This window comes from Sturnira hondurensis, unplaced genomic scaffold (genome assembly GCF_014824575.4).
Source record: "Sturnira hondurensis isolate 20B ecotype Veracruz unplaced genomic scaffold, ASM1482457v3 Scaffold0020903, whole genome shotgun sequence".
Taxonomy (NCBI): Eukaryota; Metazoa; Chordata; class Mammalia; order Chiroptera; family Phyllostomidae; genus Sturnira; species Sturnira hondurensis.
The window spans coordinates 2,541,439-2,561,222 of NW_028093534.1; the positions used below are offsets into that span (position 1 = coordinate 2,541,439).

Sequence of the window (19,784 nt, forward strand, 5' to 3'; positions counted from 1 at the left end):
AAGATTACTGCAGATGGAATTAATCAGTGAAGTCATCATGTAGGGATAAACCTTAAGCTGCACCATACAAGAATTATAAAGATTTCAATTAGTGGAAAGGGAAAGTAATCAAAAAGAAGAGTGACATCAGCAAAGGCATTAACATGAGAAGAAGAAGTAACATTAATGGAAAAGAATTAGAGTTTGAAGGGAGATGCGTCTGAAAGGACCAGTCCCTCGGCTGTGCAATAAAAGCCAACTGCTAAGAGACAATGAGTTCCCAGTCAATGAATATAAATAATGTGGCACTACTCACCCAGAATGAGCAGCTATTTGCTCTCCAACCCAAGTTATACCTAAAAGCAGTAAATATACACTCTCTGCTGTGGACCCCAGGAATGAACAGGAGAAAGAAACAAGAGAAGGCAGGTTCAAACTGGTGGTTATGGGTATGGAAGAAAAGGTGGGAGAGTAACATGAGCCTCACTAGCCCTCAGATCTGTTAATGGGAAACATGAATAGAAGACATTTATATGCTCCTCATACCCCTCCCATTCCTTTCTTGATACTATTTCATCTGAAAGGTGCTTGGCCTATTGATGCTAGGGGGAAAATGTCCTTTGAGGTGGTTCTTGCGAAGCCAGGCGCACATGCTAACTCAGTCACCATCCAGCAGAGGGTGTTCCCTACAACCCCTCTCAGCCCAAAAATGAGAGTAAGGTCTGGCACAGAGTGAGTTAAAATGAGTCCCTTCCAACTTTCCCACACAAGGCACTGCTTTGTTCTGTTTAAACTTGTCAGGTCTAAATCCAGGAAATTCAAGGTCTTGCTTAAATTTGTAATGGTTTTCAAATAAGCCATAAGCCTGCAAACTGAAAGGTCGCTGGTTCCATTCCTGGTCAGAGCACTTGCCTGGGTTGCAGGCCAAGCCAAGGTCCCGAGTTGGGGTGCGCAAGAAGCAACTGGTCAGTGTTTCTCTTCCTCTTTCTCCCTCCCTCCCCTCTTGCTAAAAATAAATAAAATCTTTAAGGCAATTTTGAAAAAAGAAGTGTAAGAGAGCCTCAGTAGGAAATAAAAAAAGAAACCTCTAGCACGAAATACACACGGCCCCAGAGTCCCCTAAGAGATCAAATGACAACTAGAAAGCATGCTTCAGTTGGAGCTTTCCCTGAATAACACGCAAATCCAACCTCACAGTTGCTCTCTCCTTCCCCAGAAAAGGGGAAGACTGTACTCAAGTAATGAACCTGCCAGGGAGGTGCCACTACCAGATCCTGAAAAAGGGAAGGCATGTATTTTACCCCTGCGACAGCCTTAAGGCGCCACCTGCAGTTCCCAGCTAAGACTGCAATAAACCCACACCTGCCGGCTTGTTAGGATCAACCCCTGTTAAAAAAGAAAACAAAGAAACACCAAATTCAAGTCAGAGAGTCCTCAGAAGACCCTGGGTCACAGAGCAAATGCAAACATAGCTTTAAGACACAGTGCCTAGGAAAAGATCTAAAGGTCTTATTGGCTATATGTTCAATGAGCAACAACAAAAGCTAATAAATTTGTAGGCTCCTTGATTTAAAGAATGATATATTGTCCAGACCTTGAGAACTTAATAAGCCCACAGTACCCTGCTCTGTCTGAACACATCTGAGAACCACATTTCGTTCTGAGCACCACGATTTAAGAGCAATATTGACAAGAGCCATAAAAATGTTCATACCTTTTGACCCAGTAATCCCACCCACGGGAATTTATTCTGAAATAATTCAAGAGAACAGATAAATTAGATGAATGAAGATATAGATGTAGCAGTCTTTATAACAAAATATATATATTAATAGCCTAATGTCTCCCCCAAAATGGAATATTATACAGCATTAAAATATAATGATGTATTACTTGAAAAAATGTGCTCATGTGCGCTACAACATGGATGCGTCTTGAAAACATTATAAGAGAAAAAAGCCAGACACAAAAGAAGATATTGTATGATTCCATTTACATAAAATGTCCAGAAGAGGCAAATCTATAGAGACAGAAAGTATACTAGCAGTTGCCGGGAGCTGGGGGAGAAGAGGATAGGGACTGATTGCTAATGGCAATGAGGTTTCTTTTGGGGGGTGGTAAAAATATTCTGGGGCTAGTGTTGCTGTTTGCACAATCTTAAGAATACACTAAAACCTGCTAAATTGTATACTTTAAAAGAGTGGATTTTATGGCATGTGAATTAAGTCTCAATAAAGTGTGTATATTAATTTTTCATGGTAATATATATAAACGCTCATGATTCTGTGAGGAAGAGAAAAACAGTGTAAAATTATATCCCGGATATGATTCAATCATGTAGTGTTAATTATGTGTATTTACGGATGAGGACAAAGAGATCACGAGTAAAAGAAAACAGTCTGACAGGTGGATTTTTTTATTGGGGGAGATGGTGACCATTACATTGTTCTTCAAGCCATTACCTATTTTCTTTCCTTCACAAGACAGTGTCCACAACAGGGCACACAGAAGATGACAAACCAAGCCATTTAACGTAAGGCCGGGCTAAAAAGAACCCGGAGTCCAGTGTTGAAAGCAGTCTTAGATGTCATCCAAGTCCCACTTCCTCACACTGCAAGGGAAACCCTGAGGCCCAGAGTAGTAAAGCAACTCATCCAAAGTCAGCCCTCTGGTCACCAGGAGGCAGAAGTAGAACTCCATCTCCTCACTTCTCCGTCTGTGGTCTTTCTAACAAACTGCAGTGCTTCCTTAATGAAGGTGATGTTTAATCTGGAAAAGGTAAGATTCAGAGGGATATGAGATGAAGGGCAGGTTCTCCCAAGACAAGGCTTCTTGCTGGTTTTTGATCTTTGTAGCAAAAGATGGCTAACCTAGAAAGAAATTACAGTAAAGCTAATTTCAGTCCAATAAAATAGTTCTTAACTATTACAGATATTCAAAAGGTGGAAGAGTAGGAAATTTCCTATTCAACAGAAGCCAAAATGGTCATCTCTGAAGCAAACTATTCTCAAGATTCTACATTAGACAGGGACTTGGGGTAGAGGCCTTCTCTGTTCCCTTCCAACCCTTTTTTTTTTTATTTTATTTACTTATCTTTAGATGGGAAGAAGAGAGGGAGAGAAACATCAATGTATGGTTGCCTTGGTTGCCTTTCCTGCATCCCCTGCTGGGAGTTGGCCTGCAGGGAACCAGCCTGCAACCCAGGCATGTGCCCTGACTGGGAATCAAACCGCGATCGTGTGGTTCAGAGGCCTGTGCTCAATCCACTGAGCTACACCAGCCAGGGTACCTTCCAACCCTTTTTGAAGGGTCTATAGCCCTGGCTGGTGTGGCTCAGTGGATTGAGTGTGGGCATGTGAACCAAAAGCCGGTTCGATTCCCAGTCAGGGCACATGCCTGGGTTGCAGGCCAGTTCCCAGTTGGGGGCATGCGAGAGGCAACTGATCTATGTTTCTCTCCTTCTCTTTGTCCCTTCCCCTCTCTCAAAAAATAAATAAAATCTTTAAAAATGTTTTTAAAAAGAGGTCCTATGAATTTTTTACTTGTGGCAGTGGGACAATAGAGTCACTGGATTTCATTAAATCAATTCGGGTAGAGACTAAGGAAGACTTCTTACTTACTGGTTAGTCTTAGTTGTTTTGGTTTTTTTTAATTTTTTTTTAAGATTTTATTTATTTATTTATCTTTAGAGGGGAAGGAGAGAAGGAGAGAAACATCAATGTATGGTTGCCTTTTGTGCGTCCCCTGCTGGGAGTTAGCCTGCAAGGAACCAGCCTGCAACCCAGGCATGTGCCCTGACTGGGAATCGAACCGCAATCGTCTGGTTCGCAGGCCCATGCTCAATCCACTGAGCTACGCCAGCCAGGGCTTTCTTTTAATATTTTAACCCTGGCCAGGTAGCTCATTTGGTTAGAACATTGTCCCAATATGCCAAGGTTCTGGGTTTGGTCCCTGGTCAGGGCACATGCAAGAATCAACCAAAGAATGCATCAATGAATGGAGCAACAAATCAATGTTTCTCTCTCTCTCTCTCTTCCCCCCTTCCTTTCTTTATCAAAAATCAATAATAAACTTTTTGAAGGACAATATTAATTTAAAATTATCTTAGTGAATTTCTACTTTCAGCTGATTTCCACTATGTTAGATCCTTTGGGAAGCACGTCATGAGGAAAACCAATGACTATCCCAGGGTTGGCATCAAAGTAGAGTTCCCTACCAGAAGTTCCAAATTTATATGGTTTTACATCATTTCTTTTTCTAAAAATTTTATTTATTTATCTTTAGAGGGGAAGGGAAGGAGAGAGGGAGAGAGATATCAATGTATGGTTGCCTCTCATGCGTCCCCTGCTGGGAACTGGCCTGCAACCCAGGCATGTGCCCTGACTGGGAATCGAACCGCGATCGTCGGGTTTGCGCTCAATCCACTGAGCTACACCAGCCAGGGCATATCATTTCTTTCTTTTAAGAAAAAAAGGCTGTTTGCAACAGCATGGGTGGACTGGACCTTGTGGGCATTATGCTAAGTCAAATAAGCCAGACACAAATATAAATATATGATCTCATATATGGAATCTAAAAACAAAAATAAAAAACAAGGTCACAGATACAGAGAAGAGATTGGTGACTACCAGAGATGGGGGCTGGGAGTTGTGTGGAGTGGGAGAAGGTGGTCAAAGATGCAAACTTCCAGTTATAATAAATAAGTCCTGGGGAGGTGATGTACACCATGGTGACTACATTTAATTACATTGTGTTGCATATTGGAAATGTGCTTGAAGAGTAAACCTTAAAAGTTCTCATCACAAGAAAAACTCTGTAGCCACCTATGGTTGCTAACATAGCCTTATTATGGAGATCATTTCATAATACACACAAATATTGAATCATTATGCTATACACCTGAAACTAATATTATGTACTATAGTTATACCTCAATTGCTTTTAAAGATTTTATTTATCTTTAGAGGGGAAGGGAGGAAAGAGGGAGAGAAATATCAGTGTGTGGTTGCCTCTTGTGCATCCCCTGCTGGGAACTGGCCTGCAACCCAGGCGTGTGCCCTGACTGGCAATCAAACTGCGATCCTCTGGTTCACAGGCCTATGCTCAATCCACTGAGGTACACCCACCAGGGCTACCCAATGACTTTTAAGTGACTAAGCTGAGGTTTAAACTCTGATCATTGTGACATAAATTTGTACTGTTAGTCATGACCTTCTATTTCTATTGCTATTTTTAAAAATTGAAGTATAGCCCTGGCTGGTGTGGCTCAGTGGATTGGGCGCAGGCCTGTGGACCAAAGGGTCATGGTTCGATTCCCAGTCAGGACACATGCCTGGGTTGCAGGCCAGTTCCCAGCAGGGGATGCACGAGAGGCAACCATACATTGATACTTCTCTCCTCTCCTTCCCTTCCCCTCTAAAGATAAATAAATAAAACCTTTAAAAAAAGTCATTGGGTAAATTAATCTCCCTATGACTGTGTACTAATCTATACAGTGGAAATAATAATAACCTTCTCTGAGGAGCTGATGGAATTGTTTAATGGAATCACTTGATTGACATCATTATATGTATTGTGTTTAACAAGTTGCCTAGGTTCTAGAAATAGCTTTTTAAATAATTTATTTATTTATTTGTAGAGAGAGAGGAAAAGAGGGAGAAAAACATCAATCTGTGATCACTTCTCTAGTGCCGCCCACTAGGGACCTGGCCCACAACCCAGGCATGTGCCCTGACTAGGAATCAAACCATCAATCCCCTGGTTCGAAGGCTCACACTCAATCCACTATGCAACACCAGCCAAGGCGATTCTAGAAATAGTTTGACAAAAACATTACTGCTATCTTTAAAAAAGAAAGGCTGGACTACACCACTGGCTATTAGATGTGTTAACAGACACCCTCCAGGGGTGGGAGGGTGGTCTGCCTCTGGCAAGGATGTTTTCAGTGCCTGCTCACAAACAGGACAAGAAGAAATCCAAACATGAGTTAACCAAAGAGTCTTTTCTACTAAGAGGTAATAAACATTGAACTTCTTTCTCACTTCTCACCTAGTGTCCTAGCCATAACCGATCGGGCCCAAACAAAACTATCTCCTGTGGAATGCTTAGTATCAATCTACACTAAAGTAACCAATGAGGGTAAAAGTTGGGTGTCAGACCACCCAAACTGTAGCACCTCAAAAATTTAAATACCTCTGCTTTTCTGCATGAAAGGATTGAAAACTACTGATATCGGGGACAGCTTCCCAAACTGAAATGAATCTGCCAAAGATATGACAAGAGCCCTGGCTGGTGTAGCTCAGTGGATGGAGCCCGGGCCTGCGAACCAAAGGATAACGGTTCAATTCCCAGTCAGGGCACATGCCTGGGTTGCAGGCCAGTTCCCAGCAGGGAACGCACAAGAGGCAACAATACATTGATATTTCTCTCCCTCTCTCCTTCCCTTCCCCTCTAAAGATAAATAAATAAATAATAATAACAATAAAGAAATGACAAGAGAGTTGTGCAAGGAGAATGCAAGTGAAAAGGGGTATCTTACCCTGATGAGGTAGCTCAGTTGGTCTGATATGCCAAGGTTGCAGGTTTGATCCCCAGTCAGGGCAGTCAGGGCACATACAAGAATAAACCAGTGGTCCTGAATAGTGTGGCTCAGTGGATTGAATGCCACCTTGCAAACCAAAAGGTCATGGGTTCAATTCCCAGTCAGGGCAAATGCCCGGGTTGCAGGCCACGTTCCCATTTGGGGGTGAGGGAGAGGTAACCACACATTGATGTTTCTCTCCCTCTCTTTCTCCCTCCCTTTCCCTCTCTCTAAAAATAAATAAAACCATTTTTAAAATAAGATACCATAAGCCCTGGCTGGTGTAGCTCAGTGGATTGAGCACGGGCCTGCAAACCAAAGGATTGTGGTTCGATTCCCAGTCAGGGCACATATCTGGGTTGCAGGCCAGTTCCCAGCAGGGGATGCACAAGAGGCAACCATACATCGATATTTCTCTCCCTTTCTCCTTTCCTTACCATCTAATGATAAATAAATAAAATCTTTTAAAAAATAAGATACCACTTTACTTTAAAATATATATACACCCATATTTTTATAACAAAAACAGAATTTGAGGACAGTAAAACGATTTTCTAAATCATGTAAAGCTCCTAATTACTCTTTTGCCTCTTTTACCTTATAAATTATTTTTAATATATTTACATTTTGCAGATGTAGTACCACATATCATAAGTTAATAAATTACTAATTAATAGTCTATGAAAATGTCTCATTAAAATTCCATGTAATAATTTGACAAATTGTGTTTTTCAAAGGAAATGTATGTCACTTTTGGCAACTTTAAAAAGGTGTGAAAGTTATTTTGGTCTTAAAATCATGGTATGCAAAGTCTTTGGCAAAAACCCCTGGCTAGTGTAGCTCAGTGGATTGAGCGTGGGCCTGCAAACCAAAGGGGTTACTGGTTCAATTCCCAGTCAGGGCACATGCCTGGGTTGCAGGCCAGGTCCCCAGTGGGGGGCATGTAAGAGGCAACCACACATTGATGTTTCTCTCCCTTACTTTCTCCAAAAATAAATAAAATCTTTTTTTTTTAATGAGCAAGAAAGCTGGAGTTAAGGCATATAATTTTAACATCCTGTGCCTGGTCTCCAGTCTTCCTCTGCATCCTGGACCATTTCTTCTACACTTGGCTAGTAACTGGGAATTAAGTTTCCTCAAGGGAACCTTGGCTAGTAAGGTTCCCCTGAGATAGTCAAGCTGCTACTTCCCTAGGGTTCCCCCTACACCCCCATAAAGGCATATGAGATATAAAATAATTAATTCTTCCGTGAGTGCCTATAAAACAGTGGCATCTGTCCCTTCTCCAATATCCCAACGCACTCTTTTTACACCTCTTAAGACACATAACTCAAAAACTGAACAAGGCTGACTTTGATATCTGACTTTGATACCAGGCAGCAAGGTGTTGCAGCTGCAGAATCAGATCCTAAGTTTGGATCTGAGGAGTCAGGCAGTCCAACCGCCCACGTAAAATCTGAGGACTCCCCACAATGCTCCCCCAAGGAGAAGAGTCTGTGAGGGGAGACTCACTACCCGCTATTCTTCAGCATCTTGTTCCTTCCTGGGAAAAGTGTAGCTCTTGGAAAGTTCTCCTACAAACAGAATTACAATATTTCTCTGAAATTTTGAAGTTTAACATCAGCCTTACCTCTTAATAATCCACAGAACAGATCAAATCCCTTTTGTCACAGAGTGATTTGTAAAATATTAGAACCTTCACATTTTTTTTTCAACCTCCTGATCCAGTGCCTTGCACATTTTAAAAAATGTTACATAAGCTTCCTCCCTCACTCATTAACATACTAGGGGTGGGATAAGGTGGTATATTCTCTACAAGATTTTTTATTGGTTTTACAATGTCTTTCATTTTACTTTATGGTTTTAAGAGAAAAAAAATAGTCAGGAATACAAGAGCCAAGAACTCAGAAATTCAATACATAAATACATTCCTCCACCATAATAGCTTCGTCACCCCTTTAAGGTTTTCTCATCTCCACTACAAGCAGTTTCTTTAATGCTGTTGGGTGCCCCCTGTGGGCAAAGCTGGGCTGGGACAAGCTGCCCAGCTCTGCCAGGAAGAGTCCGTCCTCAAATTTCCTCTCACCTCTAGAATCCCCTGGGCTTCCTGGGCTGACTCAGGACTTCATATGCAGCCTGGATCTCCAGGAAGTGCCTCTGAGCCTCTTCCATCTGGTGCCGGTTGTGGTCGGGGTGCCAGATCTTCACCAGCTCCCGGTATCTCTGATGTATTTCTTCATTTGTTGCCCCCTCTGAGAGACCCAAAACCTCAAGGAAGCAGAAACTGATAAATTAGAATCCCGTACGTTGCCAGGGCACCTGGGCCTTTCTCTGCTCCCTTGTTAACTCAGGCCGCAATATCTCTGGGATGGGCTCCTACTTGACCATAGAAAAGGCCTAGAGCCTGACATTAGAATTTCAGCCTTTTGAAACACAGACAAGCTCTGGATCTCATGGCAAGAACCAGAATTTAATCACACCTTTAATCACAGCTGCCCATTTTCCAATCTGGAACTTCACATCCCTGACAAGATCCCTCCTTGCGAGAGAAATTAGCATGTATGGCCACCAAAGACACCAAAGAAAGTTCATAGCAACCTTATTCAGGGTGGTCCCAGACCGGAACCCAAATGTACCAAGAGTGGACAAACAAATCCTGGCATACTCATACAGTGGGATACTGTACACCAATGAAAACAAGCAATTTACAATTGTGCACAACAGTGTGAATAAATCTCGCAGACATGAGGTTGAATGAAAGCAGACACAAAAGAGTACACACTGAATGATTCCACTGATATGAAGTTCGAGACTGGGCAAAACCAACCTGTGGTAACAGGAGTCAGACAGAGGTTACCTCTGAGGAAAAGAGTATAAGCTGGGAAGGAGCACGAGGGGATCTTAGGGGAGGAAATAGTCCATACCTTGATCTGAGTGGTGGTCACACAGGTCTGTCTGTACATGAAATCAGTGTACTTTGCATATGTTATACCTCAATAAAAAGTAGATAAATACACATATTTTTCCCACCATTAGAGGCTCTGCACCTTCCCCCACTACAGAGAGAAGCCCAAAGAAGGGTACCCCAGAAGGATACCCTTCTGGGGCCCGACCCAGTGGCCATGAAAACAGGACTTCCACATCAGGGCACCAGCTCCAATAAGGCTTAGTCTAACTCCCAGACAGGAACGAGAGGGAAGAGAAAGCCTTACCTGGTAAGCCAGCTGACGCTTCTCATCCTGAAAACTGTGAACAAACTCATAGAGCTTCTCCCACTGCTGGAAGTATCCGCTGCTGAAGCCAAGATTCCCCACCAGCAGCCTCCAGACATGGTAAGGCAGGAGGAGGACAGACTCCATGAGACGGCCAAGGAGGGGGAAGAAGCTGAACCAATTCAAAAAGGAGCCAAGGGTCTCTGCCACATAGCTGAGGGTGGCAGCTGTGTTGCTGAGGGTGCTGTATGCTAGCGGGCCCGTGAAAGCAAGGTAAGCTAAGCCCAGGCGGTAAAGCCGCACACTGAGTGTCTCTGACCCAACTGAAGCTTTGTATCGGCGATGCTTCTGAGCTGTGATGCTGGCCGCCAAGCTGATAGGCAGGATAGCTATGGGGCGGCCATAGAAGATAGGGGAAGTAAGAAATGCCACCCCTAGTGTATTCTTAAAGTCTGAGGTCTGGTTGCCAACAGCAGCCACAAGCAAGACTCCTAAGCCAACTGCCAGTGGGAGGCCCACAACATAGAAGTTGGCCATGAAGGAAAGGCTAATGAGAGCCACCAGGCCAAAATAGATGCCCACTATCATCTGGGCAGCAAAGCGAATGGGACTCAGAGGGGGTGTCCCCTCTCCTGAACTCTGCCTCTGTCCCTGGGCTCTGTTGGCCTGAGCTACGAAGCTTGGGAGCTTCCAGAACTCCCAGAGCCAGCCCAGCCCACCACCCCCCAGGGTAAGCATCCAGAGCAGTGCATGGCTGTCCCTGCCCAGGTATAGGTGGTGTAGCCCAGCAGGGCCCCCAATAGCCCAGAGGACATAGGTCACCAGGAGCCCCTTGGCCATCCTTTAGGGAAAAGGTCTCAGGACAAGTCTGGTGGCATCTGACACTACTCATAGCGCAGAAATGGAAGGTCCTCTGTGAGAATCATGGCCATCATGGCCCCAGAGTTATCCTTAGACCCTAAGAGATGGAAGAAAGCAGCCGTGAGACTATATCCAGGTCACAACACAGTAACCATTATCTCCTTCCGGGGACAGAGTCCAGATCTTCCTGAGAGTTCCTAGAATGCTGCTCCACCAGGACCCTTTGGACTAACACCTCATGTCGGTTTTTGACAACCACAGCGACTTCAAATTCAGGGGACAGGAATGTTTCAAATGCTTTCACTTGAATGACTGAGAACTCAACACAGGGACAAAAAAAATCAGAAGCTTAAATTTTCGACTTCCCCTCAGACCTCTAGCCCGGGGAATGACTCGATGGGGAGTGGAGTGCATTGGATGCCCTTCTAAAGCCCCTCCACATTTTGCAAGTTCCCGCCTCCGACTACAGCTATCCTCAGACACTGGGCCAAGGTTTTAGCCCTTGTCCAGCCTTCCCAGCTCCCCAGGCCATGAAATCTTCCCACGTGTCAAATCTGCAATAGGTCCTGAATTCGTTCCACTTAAACAGCTCTGGAAAACTGTTGGCCTACGTGTTGGCCTAGACCCTGGCACCCCATAATTCAACCACCTCCCGTCAGGGCAGACCTGGAAGCCTCTCCAAGACAGCCATGAGCCCCCAGAATACCAAACCGGATGCCAAAGTGTGCCTGCCAGTCTCCCCTCCTGTAGAGCAGGAGCCAATCCTGCTGGACCACCAGCCAGTCCTTACTAGCCCCAGGGTGGGCGGCCGTACCTGGGTGCCCCGGCTCCCAGGCTCCTCAGACCAGTCACTGCCTTGGACCACAGAGTCAAAATGGCCCCTCTCACTCGGCTCCCACTTCCATCCAAATGGACTTTGTCTTTCTGTGTTTGCAGTGTCACGGAAGTCAGATTGTTGGAGCCGGGCCCCTCCCTAAGGCCCTGCCCGGCCCTCTCGGGATCACCTGTCTGCCTCCGGCTCCCCGGTCCGCCCTCTGGGACAGTTGAAGGTTTTCTGGACGCACCCAGCCGCCCCAGACTCCAACGGGCGGGGGAAGTGCCCGACTCCAGGTCGAGCGCTCCTGCACCGCGGCCTCTCAGCCGCCAGGTGGCGCTGCTGCTCACAAAAGGGCCCGGCGGGCCTCCTGACTCACCTTGTCCATTTTCCCGGGCAAAGCCGCAGATCCCTATAAAGGCAAAAATAGTCCCTGGATCGCTCCCATTTTCCACTCCCACAAATGGGAGGGTGACTCAAGAAGCACTCTCCTCTATCCCTACCTGTCCATAAAGACTGCCTTGGATGGCTCCCCTTCCAATTCCTCTGTGGCAGGGACACACAGAGAGACTAGGACACACAGAGAGACTACCCCCTCCACCCCCGCGCGCGCACACACACACCGGAGTTTGCCTCGCCGCCCCGTCCCAGGCGTGCCAGTCAGGGAGTCATTACGTCTAGACCTGAGCATGAGACCCCAGGAGCCTCTCGATCCAGCAGAAACCTCAGGTCGGCTGTATTCCGCCAGCTATGGCAAAAGGGAGAACCAGGAGCAAAAAGGGCTGGGGGTGGGGGGAGTCCCGCCTGGAGAGCAAGGCCGCCGTCGGCCTTCCTCTCGCCTCGATGCTGTGATGGAGTTGGGCTGGAAGATGCCTTCGTTTTAGCATCCTGGGCTCCAATCCTGCCTCTGCTACGTGACCTTGGCCCAGTCACGCCGCTTCTGGGGACTGTTTCATCCTCTGTACAGGAAAGGCTTGGCTCTCCAAGGTCTCCTAGCCTTGATTGGGAGTGGGCTGGGCCTGGTGAACCTCACACATGTCACCTCCCCGCAGTTGGCAATTTCTCTTCCCTCCACAATCCCAGGCTCCTCAGTCCTTATCCCAGGCGGGGGAGGAAGACGGCGCTCCCTACGGCCTGTTACAGCGCTTTGTGGGGCCAGGGCTGAGAGGGGCCTGACGAGACGCGGGAGCCTCCCGCTGGGGGTGGGCGCGGACCCGGGCGCTGAATAATGAATGAGCCTTAATTGGGCCCGCGCGGCGAGGCGGTGCGCTAAGCTCAGCAAACAGTTCTGGCTGTGGCGGCCGCCGCTGCACAAACAAACTATCTCCAGGCGCCGGGACAGGGGCGGAGGAGGCAGAGGCGGGAGGGGAGAGGGAGGGCAGGTAGCCCCGGCCCCTGGGCCACGGACGAACCCAGGGGTGCGGACCAGCGCCGGCCTCCCAGAGAGGTGGCTCAAGGCTCAGGAAGTGAGGACTGGGGAGGGAGGGAAGCGGGCGGTGCGGAGGGAACCAGGGGCCCAGAGCAACCTGAGCGCAAGGAAAAGATGGAGAAACGAGTGGAAGGCGGAGGAGAGAGGGAGAAGTGAGAGAGAAAAGGCGCACTGGGGGAGGGGCCGCAGCGGGGCGGAGGCGAGAGAAGAGCTGTTACCGAGAGGAAAGGGAAGAGCGATGGAGGAACAAGCGAAGAGAGGCGCCAGGGGCCAGGAGAAGAAGAATTGGAGAAGAGTCAGGGAGAGGGATGGGAGGTGACCGGAATGAGAACTAGAGGGCGGAAGGCGCCCCTGCCTCCGCCTGGGCCCACCGCGCTCCCGCCCTAGCGCTCTCTCCAGTCGCTCGCACTCACTTTGTCACAATTACGGGGCCGTCACTAGGCCCGGATTGTTTTCCCCAAATTGTTGTTCTAGAAGCTGGCGCGGGGTGGGGAGCTGAGGGATCCGACCAGCCGAAGTGGGAGCAAGGGTCTGAGCTGCGCTGGGGGCGTGGCGGTGCCTTGACCGAGAGGCGGCCGGGCAGACAGGCGAACTCAGAGGCCCTCGCGGGAATCCTGGCTGCCTCCCCAGCCTCGTCGCTGATCCCGCTTTTAACCTCCCTGGTTCTTTTCAGCCGCGCTGCCTCTGTTTCCCCAACAGAGAACTTCAAGAATTGCAAGGCAGGGGCGCCGGAGGCAATTGTAGGTTGGGACCTAAAACTCCTCGCTTAATCCATTCTTTTCTGCTCTTCACTAACCCCGTCACGGGGGTGGGGGGTCTATCCGAGTTCAGCCCCCTGAGTGGCTGGACGCCCTCCCCTTCCCCGGCTCCGCCCTCCAGACCCCGGCTCCGAGCTGCTCCGTGCCCCGCGCCACTTTGCTGTCCCTCCATTCCGTAAACATCTGTTGCGCTCCCTCTGTGAGTCAGGCCGCGCCAGCCAACCCCCGTCCCCGCCCCCTCGCCCCAACAACTGGCCCCCGACACCCGCCCCTTCCCGCCCCGCCGGCCTGTAGGCTTCTTGACAGCCGCCGCCGAAGCCCAGGCCCCGCGGGAGCGGCCGCAGAAGAGCAGCCGCACGGCTGGCTCCGGCACCGGCCTCCCCCGCGGCTCCCGGGGCAACGGAGGGTAGCGGCCGCTGATGCGAGACCGGAGCCGGCCCGCAGAGTTGGCGAAGCTGAGCAGGGGAGGAGGAGACCGCTGGGCGGGCTCGTGTCCGGATCTCTAAGGCTTGTCATTCCATTGCCCTGGGGTTCGCGCAGGCAGGGACCCTGCCTGGCTCCACGGGCCTGGGACGGGTTTGGCTCCCCGAGACCCCTCCCCCACTCCTCGTGATTTACACCCGGCTCCGCGCAGCGGCCGCTTCCCAATCAGGAATATCGACCCCGGGCGGGGCCCCGGGGCCGCATCGATCCCTCAAAGACTCTGGATTTAAAAATGTCAAATTTGCCTTTTCCAGGAAGGCGGAGGGGGCGAGTGCCTGGAGAAGGGCGGCTTGGAGTAGGGCGGACAGCGGGGCATCGACCAGGAGCCTGTGCCCTGAATGAGAAGCGACCTGGCCGTGGCCGGGCCCTGACATTGACTGGCCATCCCTCGGTTGCTGTCGCCTCTGGATGGGAGCAGGAAGGGAGCCCTACCCGCCCCCCCTTCATTCCAATGGGCCTCACTGTTGCCCTGAGTATTCCCAGAGGGAGAAGCCCCAGAGGAACACAGAGAGACCCCCAGATATAGGGAGACGAATTTGGAAAATACCCCTAAATGTAGAGACGCAGACCCAAGGAGGAGGGCTGCAGGAACAAAGATAGAGGCTCCGAGAAATACCTTCACTGTAAGGAATAGCAAGGCAAAAGGAAGATGGCTGAAAGACACACTGAACAAAACAGGGGGCCAGAGATCCAGAATCTAAATCTCTGCCCTAAATCTCTGCCCTGTAGACCCAGGAGAGTCAGAGCTGGGGAGTTTGAGAGTGGGAAGGAGAGTGGAGACAATGTCAGGTGATGAAAGTTATCAGGGAGAGGAATTAGAATATGATTATTATCCTCCCAAGGTGTCAACTAGTAACTGGACCTGAGGCTCAAAAAGCAGGAACCCCAGGAGCCACCAGCACAGGCCCCAAAGAGGTGGGCGGTCTTGGAGGTCTGATGGTCTGCTTCTTCCCTTCCTGAGGTCCACCGCCTCCTGCTGATCACCACCGGCCTGAGAAAGCCAGTCAGGTTAAGCTCAGATCGGATATTAGAGACTGTATATGTGATGAGACTTGTGTGTGGACTGTAGAGAACTGGTCGTAACCACTTTCTCCCCCAGGACTCAGCAACTGGGTCTCCAGACTTTGAGGGGGGAATATCCATCACTTCCAGGATGATGTTTGGGGTGGAACCGGGTAAAGAGAGCAGTGGTCCAGACCAGCATTCCCACAGATAACACGTATCTCCCGCCCCCAGCAGCGCACGCTGCCATTTCCTACAGAACTGAAAACAGAGCAGACAGCCAGTGGTGGGGGCAGGGGGCACAGACACGCAGGGGAGGCAGCCGCTCATCCTCAGACCCTCGCAGCTCACACCTCCACTGACAACATCAGACTGACACGTCCCTGACACTGACACACACAGGCGCTGCCCCTCATGCGAGATCCACACACATCAATCCCTGTCACACACATCTCTGTGTGTGCAGAAACGCACAATTTCTCCCAGGTCGGGAGGAAGCTCCTAGTCCTAAGGCCTGTGTGCACCCTTTCTTGGCATCTCAGACTTTAAATTGCCTAACCTGAGGAGGGGGCTCAGGTCCCCGCCTCTGCTCCCCAAATTCTGCAACCAGTGCCAGCCCCGAAAGCTGAAAAGCCAAGATCAAGAAGTCAAGTACCAGGATCGAGCCCAAGATCGGGGAGCTGATCAGGCAGTGTGGCTGTTAGACGCCCCCCTTACTCTTTCTCTCCTGCCACAGGCCTCTTCCCGGCACGTCCACTCGCGGCCCGCCGGGCCCGCCGCCCGCCTGTCAGTCGAGTAATGAATGCTCGCTCGGGGCCCCGGCCCACCTCCCCCCCCCCCCCGGAGTCGTTCATCACTGCCAGCACCGCCCACCTCTGTGCCGCTCGCTGGGAGGGTTAAGTGGTCCAGGCGGCGAGAGCCCCTCTCCCCGCACCTCGACCACTAATTGTCAGATTGAGATGTTGATTTGTCAGCTGGAAGCTAGCGCCAAAGAATCCGCAGCAAAAACCCGGACTCCCTTGAACTTCCTCTAGGCCCCATTCGGGCTCATTCAGCCTTGGAGTTTTTCCGGATTTGATGTAGGTGGGTTGGATTTCACTTAAGAGATGGGTTTAGAAGCGTAGTATTATTCTATTCTGATAGAGGCGCAGCGGGCTACAGACTCTCAGTTTCCCTAAAGGGGCTCGTCCTGGGCGCAGTTCCATTCGTACAGACCGGAGACCCTGGGCCTTCGGTCCCCCGGCTTCCCAGCAGTGGGCGCCGGGGCCAGCAGCCTCTCCTCTCCCGGAGCTACTGTCCCCGCTTCCTCAAGGGAAGCCCCCAGGCACCGGTCCCCCAGCCCGCCTTCAGGAAACCCTCTCGGGCACATCCTGCCCTCTCTCCTCCAGGCGCCTCAGTCTTCCGCCTCCCGCAGCCCTGTGTTCTTCCGCGGGAGGCGCTCTGGTGCAGGTCCGCCCTCGCTCTGCCCTAAGCGCCTAGGCCGCCGGGCCAGCCCCGCCCCTCCCAGCCTAGGCCCCGGAGCTCCCCCGGCGGCCGGCTGAGTGACGGGCGGCCGGTGATTATGCAGAGCGGGGAGCGGGGTGCGCCGCGGGCGGCAGCGCTGACCCTTCACATTTCCGATCCGCCGGGACCCTCATCCATCCGAAGCTGCTCTTTGTCTGGCCGCCTAATTGCCGGCGGACAGGATGGATGGTGGGACCGACAGCCGCGGAATCCCTAATAAAGGCCGCGGCCGCCGGGGAGGGAGTGCGGGAAGGAGGGGGAGCAAGAACGAAGGGATGGGAGGAGGTGGGAGGAAGCACCGGGCCGCGGCCACGGAATCAGGGACACTACCCTCAGTACACAAGCGAGCCAGGCTGGCCTAGGGTGAGGGGCCAGGTGTCTCGGGTCCACCCGGGTCTGGGCGAGGTGGGTGTGTGGGGCTTGTTAAGTCTCCTGCTTGTTGGACAAGAGGAAAAAGCTAGGGGCTCTGGGCGCAAAGAGCATCCTAGGGCCGAGGTCCCTTCGCGGAGCCCTCGAGGCTTCGAGCTTGGTGCTGCCTCCCGGGCTCTGAGCCCTCACCAGCCTGCACCCCTCCCTCGGCTCCCTGCAACACTCCTCCCCTGCTCACCTGTCGGTCTCTCAGCGCGGGATCCAATATCCCGGCGGAGAAATGAGGGGTCTGACAGCTGTCTGTGCAGCCGCTCACCACATTTCATTAACTGGAGGCTGGAGAGGCAGGACAGCGGGGACAAGGGGCTCACAAAAGGAGGTGGGGAAGAACGTTGAAGGGAGGAGCTGCACCTGACCAGGGGTCAAGGGCTGCAGAAACAAGTTGGCAGGCGCTGTGGCCTGATAGACACCCTGGAAGCGATCTCTACCAGCTCCCTGTGGCTCCAGGAGCCGCTCCTCTGCCCTGTGGGCACTGGCGCAGCTCTTTGAACCCAAGGCTGCACTGAACTGCGGTGCCCGGGGCTCCTGCAGCAGATGAGTGGAAGCCTCAGGCTGGGCGGAGCACTCGCCCTCTCGCCCGGTGCCTGAGGTTTACGGACCCTCTGTGCGAGGGGACGAAAGGAGGGTAGGCTCTGGGGTCACAACTGTTTTCGCAGCCGGTGGTGGGAGGAGAGCAGTCCTCAGTCCTCTGGGTCAGCTCTGCTCCTTTCTGCCTCCTGAGCACGTTTTCTTTACATTCGCTCCGTTTCCTTCTCCCTCCCTCTTTTCTCTTCCGTCGGAGCACCACTTCTGTGCAGCCCCCGTCCACTGACATCTGCTAATAATTGAGCACCCACTGGGTAGCAGTCTCTGCAGTGCTGATGGTTAGAGATGGCGGTCCCGCGGAGCCCAGTACTCGACCCTGTTGGCTTCACACGCAGGTCTCCCCTGCAACAGGCGTTCAGATCCTGCTCCGCACTCCTGTCCGGCTTCTCTCACCCTTCCACTGCCTCCGGTGCCTCTTCTCCAGCGCACTGAGAAGGAAGCTAGGGGATTGGAACTCTGGTTTTAGAGCTGCCACTTACATGGTGACATAGGACAAGCCATTTTTTTTTCTTTCAAGGCCCCAGTTTTCTCATGGAGACAATATATCCACCTCCCAGGGTGCTGCCTGGGTGCATTGGGAGCTGGCATGTAAAAGCCCTGACACACAGTAGGCATTCAATAATGTTATTTCCATGTCCATGCTATGAGGTGGGCAAAGTTTCATTTTCTTCGTCTTGAGTCTGGTACCAAGAAACTCAGGCTGCTTCCAATAGAGGTGGGAGCTGAAAGCCAGAATGTGTGTATGGGGCGGGAAGGAGGAGAACCACATCATGAATGACCCTAAAATATGAGGAAGGAGGGAGTGCAAGGTGGGGGAAAATGCTTCCTTAGATTTTAATATAACACTGGCCAGCTGGTTCCTCTCCTCTTGCAGATGAGGAAACTGAAGGTTTGTGGAGGTTACATTGCAAATGACAAGGGCAGATCACACTGCCAGGATCTTCCTTCCCATGAGACTTTCATTGCTCATCTCCTCACCTCCTTTACCCCCTTGAAGGCATTTCAGTCCGTGATGAGGAGTGTGGGAGAAGGAACAAAAAGAGAGAGCCCTCAAGAAGCCAGGGCCTTTCTGCCAGACTTCATGAAATTTTAACATGAAAACTTTCACAAAGTGGAAGGCACATATTACATGCAAATAATATGCTAATTACATGCTAATCAAAAAGTCTGATCCTCAGAACTGAGGCACACCTGACTGTAAGCCCTGGGGAAAATTCTTGGGAGAACCCTGGGTTCCAGGAAAGGGTGGATTCCATTTAGGGTGAGGTTATGGACTTAGGGTTCAATATTAGCATTGGAGAGGAGTCAAGTGTATAATTTGGAGTTAGGATCAGGGTTAGTGCAGAGTCAAGGGTGGAGGTAAAGGCGGGATTGAGACTAAGCTGTGCTTTCATATAAAGGAGCCTAAGGGACTCCTTAAGGGCTTCCTCTTCCCTCTTCTCCCCCATCAGCCTGTCCCCATCTCCACTGCTCCTTCTGTGCCCTGTAGCACAACCTTCTCTGTCTACCTCCCATTCCCAATCATATCTGGAGACCTCCCTGGGGCTTCCCAGGTTGGCTGCCTGAGGAGCTCTGGATAAATCATCCCAAATAGCAGCCTGGGCCCCAGAATTTCCTCTTGAGCCCAGATACTTGGCTTCTGACCTCAGGAGCATGGACTGGTCTTGACCCTACCCAGATCCCTCCTTGTGACAGCTGCAGGCGAAGCAATAAGGACCTGGTGAGCTGGCAGCTTCATTCCAGAGTGTGGGGAAAGAGCAACAGAACATGAATAAATTCATGGAGCTGGCCCTTCAGCTCCCTGTGAGCCAAGCCTGCTTCCCCCACCGCACACACCCTTTGCCGCCTGCAGCCCTGCTGGTCACCGCAGCTCCATAGCCTGGGTATCCAGGGATAGGAGGAGAAGGGAAGCTCCAGAGAGAAGAGGGCTGGGACCTGAAGGGGGCTGAGGTGAGAGGCTCAAAAAGAGGGATTTGGTGGGTGAAAGAGTGGGATGGGGAGCAGAGCTGAGCAAGATTGCTGTTGGCAAGACAGGCAGGAGAGGGATGGCAGGACCCGGGGTCAGTGGGCTTGAGGATTAGGCAGGGGAGGCTAATGCAAGCCCTGGCCTTCTCTCTCCTCTCTGATCCATCCATCATCCAGCCTGGGG

The 19,784-nt window shown here is 50.7% G+C and overlaps 1 protein-coding gene across 5 annotated transcripts; it reads right to left on the minus strand.

Moving 5' to 3' along the window:
• Positions 1–2,379: 2,379 nt before the first annotated feature.
• On the minus strand, positions 2,380–11,634 carry DNAJC22 (DnaJ heat shock protein family (Hsp40) member C22). 5 transcript variants are annotated; one of them, XR_005064278.1, is made up of 6 exons: positions 11,447–11,631; positions 9,772–10,729; positions 9,342–9,386; positions 8,646–8,827; positions 6,172–6,240; positions 2,380–2,748 (listed from the first exon to the last, which is right to left on the minus strand). XR_005064278.1 is itself a non-coding variant. In XM_037030996.1 (5 exons), exons 2-4 carry the CDS (start codon positions 10,609–10,611, stop codon positions 8,648–8,650), a joined length of 1,065 nt encoding a protein of 354 aa, XP_036886891.1. In that variant the 5' UTR covers positions 10,612–10,729; positions 11,447–11,630; the 3' UTR covers positions 2,380–2,849; positions 8,646–8,647. The 5 variants fall into 5 exon arrangements, 4 of the variants coding, with proteins under 4 accessions (XP_036886891.1, XP_036886890.1, XP_036886892.1 ...); XM_037030996.1 differs by lacking the exon at positions 6,172–6,240 and having other exon boundaries at positions 2,380–2,849; positions 11,447–11,630; XM_037030995.1 differs by lacking the exon at positions 6,172–6,240 and having other exon boundaries at positions 11,447–11,628.
• Between the last annotated feature and the right edge of the window lie 8,150 nt (positions 11,635–19,784).